Raw genomic sequence first — 10,683 nt, 5'->3', positions numbered from 1 at the left:
CGAAGTTCTTCTGTGGTAAATTAAATTTCCTGGACATGATTTGGAATTTGTAAATATATAAATAAATAAAAAAGCCCCTGAAAGACTCTCAGACTGTGAGGAACAATTGATCTGTTTGGCTGCAATTCTAAACATTATGTCTGGAGGAAGCCAGGCACCGTTCATCACCGGCCCAATACCATCCCAACAGTGAAGCATGGTGGTGGCAGCATCATCCTCATTGCAGAACATCCTTCCTTCCTTCCATCCATCTTTCCTTCTGTCCTGTTTGTACTGTCTGTTGAAGATTCATCTTTTCAAGTCTCTTTCTACTTCTGTTGTCTTTTTCTGTCTCTCTGTTTCTGTTTTTGCTTATTTGTAATGTAATTTCCTATTTACTCCCTCCTTCCTTCCTTTCTCTCCCTCTCTCTGTCTCTTCGCTCTTTTTCTTGATCTGTTTGTCTCTCTTCCTCATCTTCCTTCCTTCCACCTTCCTTCCTCATCTCTCTTCCTCTTCCATGAGCTCTTTTTCTTGCTTTCTTTCTTTCTTTCTTTCTTTCTTTCTTTCTTTCTTTCTTTCTTTCTTTCTTTGTGGAGTTGCTTGTTTTTCTTTCTTTCTTTCTTTCTTTCTTTCTTTCTTTCTTGAGTTGCTGCTTGTTTTTCTTTCTTTCTTTCGTTCATTCGTTCGTTCGTTCTTTCTTTCTTTCTTTTTTTCACCTCTCGTTCTCAATCTCTCAAAGAATCATCCACTGAGTTCCTTTAAATAATTTATTTTGTATATCCATAGGTTTTTTTTCCTTTTTTTTAAAGTACCTCTAGTAATCAGTGCATCAGTAACAATTCTTTGTGATTTAAAAAAAAAACAATGTCATATAAATACAACGTTCAAATAAATTTGTATTAATTGAAGTTTTTAACATTTAGTTTTATTATAGATTAGTTTTTAGTGCATTTAATTGATCTCTGCAGTTCAAAGAATGTGCAAGATGAAAATCATGACCAGTAAAAGCCACAGCGATGTCTGAATTCTCCCGGCGTGTCCACCTGAAGCCCACAAAAGAAAAAAAAATACTCATTATATTAATGAAGGACTATTAATGAATTCAAATAAATGTATAAATTCAAATATTTATTATGCATTCTAAGGAAATTTAACATTTAAAAGGTTAACAGGTTAAAAGAAACTATTTTAAATGTATATATAACATCCTCTGGAGGAGACGGCGTGTATATTAGCAGTTACCTTAATGTTAGCTAGCTGGTTAGCAAACATATAAAAATGTATAGCTAATGGTCTTAGTTACAAAATATAACATTTGTTTAGTAATATTCTGTAAACAAACTTTAATGCTAGCTAGCTTGCTAACAAACTTGACTACTGGTTTAAATCACACAGTGTAATAGATCAATATTAACGATGTTTGTATCTATAGTAACATTAAACTAGCTAGCTAGTGAACCAGTTTGCTAGCAAGCATGGATACCAGTTGAGATTATATGATATTTTGTTTAATGTTAGCGAGATTATAATTTTCCATCTGCTAGTTACCTTTCTCTCTCTCTCTCTCTCTCTCTCTCTCTCTCTCTCTCTCTCTCTCTCTCTATCTCCCTCTCTCTCTTTACATACATGTACTAAAAGCTATCTGACTGATGCACATAAAAACATTAGCTAATGATGTATATTGTTAGTTAGCCTGCTAGCAATTGGCTAAAATCACACAACATAAGTTAGCATACTATTCTGTCCAACTTAATTTTTAAATGCTAAAAGCTAAAATGTCTGACTCTAACACAAATAAAAACATTAGCTAATGGTAGATATAGAAAAAGATATAGCTGGCTAGCTTAGCTAGTGTTCTAAAATCAAAACTGTGATGGGATTTTTATCTGTTAAACACAAGTTCTGAGGTAATGGATTGTGACATGGAGAGATTTAAACGTTCTACTCTTTCATCGAGAGCTGTCCTACGTTTCATTCTGTCTGTGTGGACTGGGATCTTTAGATAGACCTCACTGCATCCTGGTGGCCTATAACAACACCAACACTTTACATCTTACCAGGATCTGTGTGGTCTACGAGCATGGCCTGTGTGTCACTGAGGCTGCCGTTGTTTGGAGCTGGATCGACTCCCAGCAGCTTGCACATCAGCGGGTAAATGCTCACGCTGTCAAAAGGCTCGGCTAGGAAATTTTTCTTGAAGTCGGGTCCGAACGCTCGGAATATTGCCTTCATGTCCATTTCTTCGTTATTGAAGCCATGGTCTCCTTTGTTCACGTAAAAAATTATCCTCTGCAAAATAGAAGGACATTTTTAAAAATTGGCCATGAATTTTAATTATTTTTCTTTCTTGTTTTGTCATGATCACGCTCTCGATATCTACCCCATTTTTTATATGTAATGGATTATAAAAACTTTAAAGCCTTTATTCACATAAACACTGTCAATTGTTTTGTATTCCTTTTGTCACGCATTTATTAAAGAATGATCGTTTTGTATTAATTTATTAATTATCTAAGTATCTAAATGGTGCTCCTACAATATATATGCGGTTAGTTTAACTGTGCTTTCAGAAACAGCGGCTGGATTAATTGCAGTAGGGTCGCTATATATTGAGTCTTATTTTTATCTTGAGATAATGAGAAAACAAACAAAAAAGATTAATATATAATAATAATAATAATAATAATAATAATAATCATCATCATCATCATCATTTTTTAATGTTACCGTGTTACAATCAGTTGCCTTCAAAAAGATAATAAGTTTATATTAATTATTATAATATTAAAAGTTTATATTAATTATTATAATATTATGTTGAAGCCGGTTCTGTGTTATATTTTCTGTAATAATGGCTCAGTCATGTTTATTATTATTATTATTATTATTATTATTATTATTATTATTATTATTATTATTATTATACTAAGTGTGTATGTATTAATTTAATGAAAATATAGAAAAAGGAGTTAAACAACTCAGTTGCTACAAAATGCGAGATAACGTTATTAATTATTATAAAATGAAAAAACAAATATTAGGTTAATGGTGTGATGGAGAAACTAAGCACTAAAGGACATGCTAATATAGGAAAATAATCAACATCAGGCCATATCACACCACCGTGCGGTTTGAGCCACAAAATGAAATGTTACTATAAATGGATGAAAATAATTTTATGTTTCTTGATAAATAAATAAAAATGTTGACTGATTACTTGGTTTAAAAGGAATAAAACAGTTCCTTGAAATAAATAACCGTAGTCCCCAGTTCCTAAAGTTATTTAGGAAAAAAGTTATTTTATTGTTTATAAATAATAAAATAAGTTGTTCTAGATAAGGACATATGCTGAAAATGTATTTATTTTTAGATAAATTGGACTATTTTCACTTTGTTGTTTTTGTATTTTTTTATATTTTCTAATTTTTAATTTTATTTTTTCCATGAAGATTTTATTGTAAGAGTCCCCAGTCCCCCACCCCCAGTTTACCGAGTTCAAGTTGAATCCTAAATCTCCAACGAGAACAAGATCTTGAATTCGACTGTTTTTGGCGATGTGGAAGTTTTCAGGAATCTCCTCCTTCTTGTACACGGTTAGGTTTGGATGCGCGTTCTTCAGCTGATCATAAACCTCCTGCACCTTTCCATTCCTGGGTCTTATCATCCCAAACCCTCCGTAATCCAGAATATCGAAGTGGCTCAGTTTTAGAAAATTGATGTACTCTGACAGCTTTATTTCCTTCACCTCTGGGTTTTTCTTAATGGTGGTCATGCCATGATCCGACATGATGATGACATTGAGGACATCAGATAAGCTGTTCTTCCGGATCGACTCTCTTAGGTAGCCTATGAGATGGTCGATCTGCTCGATGATCTTCTGTCTCTCTTTGGTTTCTGGTCCTACCTTGTGGCCAATGTTGTCTGGTTCTGCGTAGTACAGTGTAACGAAGTCAAAATTCTCTTCGGTGAACCATCCCATAACCGTATCGATCTTCTGCCACCACTCTGTCGCGTTGTCACTAGGGTGACCTTGTCTCTGCACCAAGAACCTGTCCACGGCCTGCCCGCTGTAATTCACTCCACCTCCAGGATAGAAGTAAGACCCCGTCTTCAGGCCCTGTCAAAATTCCAAGGAGCAAATCAATACATCACCTAACGTATATACGTCAGAGGTCAAAGGTTATCAGAGATGTCCAGATGGCATTATTAGTACAAGTCAGGGGCAGTTCTAGGGTTTCATCTTTAGGTTTTTTAGCCCTCAGTGAGAATCTAAAACAAGAAGAGTTTTATATTATATATTATATGACTACATAGTAAGCCAAAAGTTATGGTATTATTAAAAATAGCAAAATGGACACCAAAATGTTATGCATGATGTAATGATGCCAGTCTTGAATTAAATCAATTCATGTATGTGTGCATTCTCTACAAACAGTGTGTCCAATGAATGCAGTCATTAATAAACTAATATTCACAAGACAAAGACCAAATCAATAAATGTTATTTTTATTTAATATTGAATGGATTGTTTGCATTAATATTTTGTTTGTGCTACAACTCTGGTAATAAGAATAGTGACATTTCACTGCTTTTGGTTGCCGTCTTTGCGGCTTTCCGCCGATAAACGTTATAGATAAACGCCTCCAGCTCTGACTGCGCGTGCACGCTGCGCGTACCTGTGCTCCGTTCTAATAAATCAGACAGCTCATGACGCACTTTTGAAAGACTACAACGCACGCCCGTAAAAGCAAAGAAAAAAATGTCGCTCTTGGATCAAACTAATAAATCATTTTCTTTCCCATCGACGACATGTTCTGCATTTTAACGTCATTTTTATTGTTTATTTATGGAAGTAAAAATTATATTTTTAGTTTTAGGGTGGCTGAGATTACAGACAGGGGGGCTGGAGCCACCCTAAAAAAAGGGCTAGAACCGCCCCTGCTACAAGTGACATGAAAGTCGAAGCATTAAAAACAGTAAGTAATTTAAAACACATCAAAAGCAAACCTGAAGACAAAGACGGCTATAGAAATGCTGCTTCCTGCTTATGATTTAAAAAAACTTAGTCTTTAGGATCGTTGAAGCCTTTCTCAAAATTTCGAGTTTTTTTGGGGGCCTTTTTTTTTTAAATTAGTGAAATCACAAGCTCAGGATTCTTCATTTAATCTCCTCCCAGTGAAGACACATACTGTATATAATGACTTTCTATGACAAAACCGTACTCATCCCATGACAACGTCTTGACCCAAATCTCTCGAAAAACTGTTATTTTAAAAAATTGCAAGAAAAACTCCTCCGAATAGGATGGAGTTTGTTTGATTTAGGATTTATTTCTACGATCGATTACAAAATTATAAAACATAATACTGTACATACGAAATAACAAAATGCAAAAAGTCGTTATATAAAATTATGATATTCTCTAATTCTAAAAAAAAAAACCCACGATTTACTTTTAGATTGTTATATATTTATATAATATATACTAAAAATCTATAATAATATACGGGCTATTGGTTTCATTCTCAATCCTCATCGCAAACCTTCAGCACAATTACTTGACTATTTGTGGAATCGTAATGTTGTTATTTATCTCAATATTAAGATTTAAACAACCGGTTTGGATGTAAACGTATTCTCACCTGATTCTGAGCCGTTATCCATAACGGCAAAGCCCCGTTGTCCCACCACTCCGATCGTTTCAGTGTGTTCTTATGGGTTAATTTCAACAGAGTCGTGGAATTAAACATCAAGTTATGGACTACGCCGTGATCTTCAATCCATCTCCCTGTATAAACAGTTCAGAAATAAAAGTGCTGATTTTTTTTAAAGTGTCAACCAATAAAGCAAGAATCATTGGTACATTGATCTCACCATTTTTCTGGACTTTTCCAAAAAGAACAATCTTTCTTTTATTTCTCTCCCCTCCCTGAAAGACTTCATCAAGTCATGTGACATTAACAGTGCAGTCACACAATTACACCACACAGTTACTCAACATACACTATCAAGATGGTGGAAAAAGGGGACATTAAAGGTGCGGTCTCTGTTGTTTGAGAAATGCTTCAGAAAACTGAGTCGGGCCAACAAACAAAACAAATACAAAACTAACCTGTAGCCAATGAGCAGAAAGGGGTGGGGCTTGTCAATATGTGCGGAGAGAGTGTTCAGTGCGCATGTGTGACATTAGCCGAAAGTGGTTTTAACATCGACATGGAGGATAAAAACAAAGAAAGAAAGAGAAGAAAGACTTACGATAAGGTAAGAAGTAGGACGTGTTAATATAGGATCAGCTTTCAGCGCTGGAGAGAACTGAAGGAGCAGGAAGTTGGCCACATATTCACAGGTTGGAGTTTCCCGAGTCAATAACTCCTGAGCTAAACGCTGTGTGCCTTGCTCAAGGACACCTCAGTCGTGGTATTGCCGGTCGGAGACTCGAACCCACAGCCTTAGGGTTTGGAGTCAAACTCTCTAACCATTAGGCCACGACTTCCCCTTATTAACAGAGGGACAAACACAGGACAGAGTCCTGACTCATTTTTGATCAGACACTTCTTTATACTGATTGAAAATGTCCCAGAAGTCCATTTTCTTACTGCTGGTGGAGTAGAAGACCAGTGTAGTGGTAAAAAGCATTAATCCACAATAGAGAAGATGCATGTTGCATCAGTCAGCTGTATGGTCTGGTCTTTATTAGCAATCAGGTCTGTGCTGAACTCAAAGTTTACGATGACCCATTAGTTCCTCTTATAAACTGTTGTAGAAAGGACATTATTTACATTTACATTATTTCCTTTCCAGTGTCACCCAAATGAGGATGGGATCCCTTCTGAGTCTGGTTCCCCTCAATGTTTCTTCCTCATATCTTCTCAGGAGGTTTTCCTTGCTGCCGTCACCTCCGACTTGCTCATTAGGGATAGGGACAGATATATAGTATTTTAAATTTTAAGTTCATTCATTCATTCATTTTCTACCGCTTATCCGAACTACCTCGGGTCACGGGGAGCCTCTGCCTATCTCAGGCGTCATCGGGCATCGAGGCAGGATACACCCAGGACGGAGTGCCAACCGATCACAGGGCACACACACACACGCTCTCATTCACTCACGCAATCACACACTACGGACAATTTTCCAGAGATGCCAATCAACCTACCTTTGGACCGGGGAAGGAGACCGGAGTACCCAGAGGAAAACCCTGAGGCACGGGGAGAACATGCAAACTTCACACACACAAGGCGGAGGTAGGAATCGAACCCCCAACTCTGAAGGTGTGAGGCAAACGTGCAAACAGTTAAATCACTGGTGAGTGAATAATTGGTTGTAGCTGTCATGTATATGATTAGAGGAACTGTTTAGGGAACATTCCATAACATGAAATAACTCTAACCTGATAAAAAGTGATGACATTTTTTCTGTCAATGATTTTTTCTTATTATAAATTCCTAGCACAGTTCAAGAAACCATCAGATTAAATGCAATCTATATTTGGTTTTGCTCTGTTTATATAATATTACAAAATGCTAAAAAAAAAATAGATTAGAGCAATATAAGCTTAAGTAGGCTTCATAGGATCGCTCATGTCCTTGAACATGTCACTTTTTTTCTAAAGATAATGAGAAATTAATCAGCACTAAATATATGATCGGTTATATAACCTGATAGCGTCTGTTCACGTGCTGAGACGATTGTTTTGTTTTATCAGAAGAGACTATGAACTCAGTTTATCAGAGATCTTTACAAGTTTGCGCTGGTTTAATAACTCGTTTCTGGTAACTTTGAGAACTGGCAAGTGTGTGCATACTTATACTCATTCTATGATAACTATATGTGACTTGTTAGGGAATTAAAAATACTCTAGAATGTATACAAAATAACACATAATATTAAAGCAGGGGATAATTTAACATTTTTATCAAATTTATTTACAAACATTAAAGTTGGGGAGCACGGTGGCTTAGTGGTTAGCACGGTCGCCTCACACCTCCAGGGTTGGCGGTTCGATTCCCGCCTCCGCCTTGTGTGTGTGGAATTTGCATGTTCTCCCCGTGCCTCGGGGGTTTCCTCCGGGTACTCCGGTTTCCTCCCCCGGTCCAAAGACATGCATAGAAAATTGTCTGTAGTGTGTGAGTGAATGAGAGTGTGTGTGTGCCCTGTGATGGGTTGGCACTCTGTCCAGGGTGTATCCTGCCTCGATGCCCGATGACGCCTGAGATAGGCACAGGCTCCCCGTGACCCGAGATGTTTGGATAAGCGGTAGAAAATGAATGAATGAATGAACATTAAAGTTCATAACAATTGTTTTAACTTATCTTGTCCTTAACCGGTGTCTGACGTAGAAAGCATCCTCAAAAGCTTTTTATTTAAATTAGCTGATCTTAATGTCAATAAGATGCTCATCTCACTTTCTTCTGTACAACATCAGAAGGATTCGGATGCTTTTATCCACATAGGCTGCTCAGGTGCTTGGTTAGTATCACGTCATGTCGAGACTGGATTACTGCACCTCTACTGGCTTTCAGTAGCTGAAGGCATCAGATTCAATACACTGATGCTTGCCAAAATGCCCAAAATGGACCAGCTCTTTTTTTACCTCAAAGCCCTCATCACTGCTCCACTGGTCCCACCATCTCTCAGGGTAAGACGGAGGTATACACTAGAGGTCTTCTCGGGTCTAAAGAAATGTCCCCGACCCGAAGTGACCCGAATCACTTTTTACCCGAACCCGACGTGCATATATATATTTTTTTTAAGAAAGACCCAACCCGAGACAAACCCGAAAAAATTAGACCCGAGTCCGACCCGACTTGTTGGCATTTTTTTTAACCCGACTGGACCCGAATGTTGCATAACTCTACACTAAAGTAACCGCTACAGCGTGGATTCAAAATTGATTGACAGGTCTGTTTCAACGAAAATTAGCTTACCGCCAGCCAAACGTCACCAGCCACATGTCGCAAGCGGTCTTGGCAAACAGAGGAGAGGTTGGAAAAGGACTCGAGTCGATGCACACACACGAGATACAGTAGTTCGGGCCTTCTCGGGTCCGTTCGGTAAAAATACATTCATTTTATATTACCCGAGACCTTTTATTATACCCGACCCCTGTCCGGGGCACATGTGAAACTTTTAGACCCGAATCCGCTCGGGTATCGGGTCGGACCTCTGGTTTTCGGATCTTGAGATTTGAGAGACTTGATTTTGTTTAATTTTCAAATGAAAGATATAAAAGAAATTGAATGTGTAATATATTTTAAAAAGTTGTTTTGATTTGCCATTAATTTGATAAAGATTTCCATAAAAACACTGTGTTTATGGCTATAGATTTGTTCACGTGTCATTATACTGTATATACTGTGTACTAGAAGATTTTTATAGACTGTTGGAAATATTTTGGACATATTACAAGATAATCACAGAAAAGTCACATGACTTTACACCTAACATCTAAACATACAGTGCATTATGGTTTTAAGACAAATGTCATGTCCCCATGTCCTTTTTATTGATTTATTTTTGTCATTTTCCTACCGGTTATAGTGGTGAAGTGTGATGGAGAGGTCATGGTGATCATCGGTGGTGTGATGTACTTTGCCTTGACTCCTTCTCGCACCAGCTGGTCCATATTCGGTGTGTGAACGTCTTCATCGTAGTTCCATCTGAAACCGTCGAACGATATCAGTAGCAGCTTATTACGTTTCCTCGTCCCCGTGCTGGACAAAGGCATGCCATCCACGCAGAGCAGGGCAACAAACACCAGCAGGAGCTCGAGCTTCATACCGACCGATGCTTTCATTAAATGCAAGAAGATCTGGATACTTAGGTAGCTGCTTTATAGTCTAACTATCAGGACCCAGATAAGATATTGCTGAGCATTGCAGTCTTCCACAAACTAAGCTTTTAGACTTTAGACTAGGAGGTGATATAGGGTACATTTTAATTGACAGAGCTATTAATTTCACATGGGACATAATTATCTAGACATGTTCTCAAATCAAACCAGTAATATTAGAGATGAATTAGCCAAAAATTTTAACAAGTATGTTTTGGATCTGATTGGTCAATTGATTGGTGCTGACTGGTGCAGCTGCACAGGTTCATATGATCTTCTAATACCTTAATGTTTCTATAGCAACTCAGCACTTAAGGACTTCTTCAACCTTCTTCCATCCAAGACGAGATACAGGACTATGAACACCAGAACCAGCAGTTTCAGAGCCAGTCTTTTTCCACAACCTAAAACTTACTGAAGTCTACACGTCACCGCTCGGACCCTGATGTCTCACTAATACTTCACTCTCTGCAATCACCTTACAGTTCTGCTCCTGTAGATCCTGTTACATCTTTTCTTCTTCTTTCCTGACCTGCTTTCCCGTTAGGGGTCACCAGAGCGAATCATCTGTTTCCACTGAACTCTATACTCTGCATCCTCTACTCTCACACCAATTACCTTCATGTCTTAATTAAACATGTCTCTTCTTTGTGAACAATGACTCAATATCTGTTGTGAAGAGATAAACATAACCAGGAAAGGTTTTGCCCTAAATCTTCTCTATGAAATCATAAGTGTCTTTTAAATACCTATCATGGATCTGCGAAAGTGGATTTAAGAAGTAATCTATACGTTGTGTCGAGTTGTACGATTCACTTCCACACTCAGATACAATAGGACGACCCTTGGGAACCTCAAAAGGATCTGTCCA

At 37.6% G+C, this 10,683-nt stretch overlaps 1 protein-coding gene across 1 annotated transcript; it reads right to left on the bottom strand.

Annotated features, from left to right (window-relative positions):
- Window positions 1-733: 733 nt before the first annotated feature.
- On the bottom strand, window positions 734-9,796 carry zgc:153896 (uncharacterized protein LOC569930 homolog). Its single transcript, XM_027158936.2, has 5 exons — window positions 9,512-9,796; window positions 5,623-5,768; window positions 3,471-4,097; window positions 2,038-2,269; window positions 734-1,023 (listed from the first exon to the last, which is right to left on the bottom strand). The coding sequence occupies exons 1-5, from the start codon at window positions 9,774-9,776 to the stop codon at window positions 950-952; spliced, it is 1,344 nt and encodes a 447-aa protein (XP_027014737.1). The 5' UTR covers window positions 9,777-9,796; the 3' UTR covers window positions 734-949.
- Window positions 9,797-10,683: the final 887 nt, after the last annotated feature.

The sequence above is a fragment of the Tachysurus fulvidraco genome, chromosome 16 (assembly GCF_022655615.1).
Source record: "Tachysurus fulvidraco isolate hzauxx_2018 chromosome 16, HZAU_PFXX_2.0, whole genome shotgun sequence".
NCBI classification, from domain to species: Eukaryota; Metazoa; Chordata; class Actinopteri; order Siluriformes; family Bagridae; genus Tachysurus; species Tachysurus fulvidraco.
The sequence above is the reverse complement of the archived record's forward strand: the minus strand, read 5'-3'. Positions and strand labels throughout refer to the sequence as shown.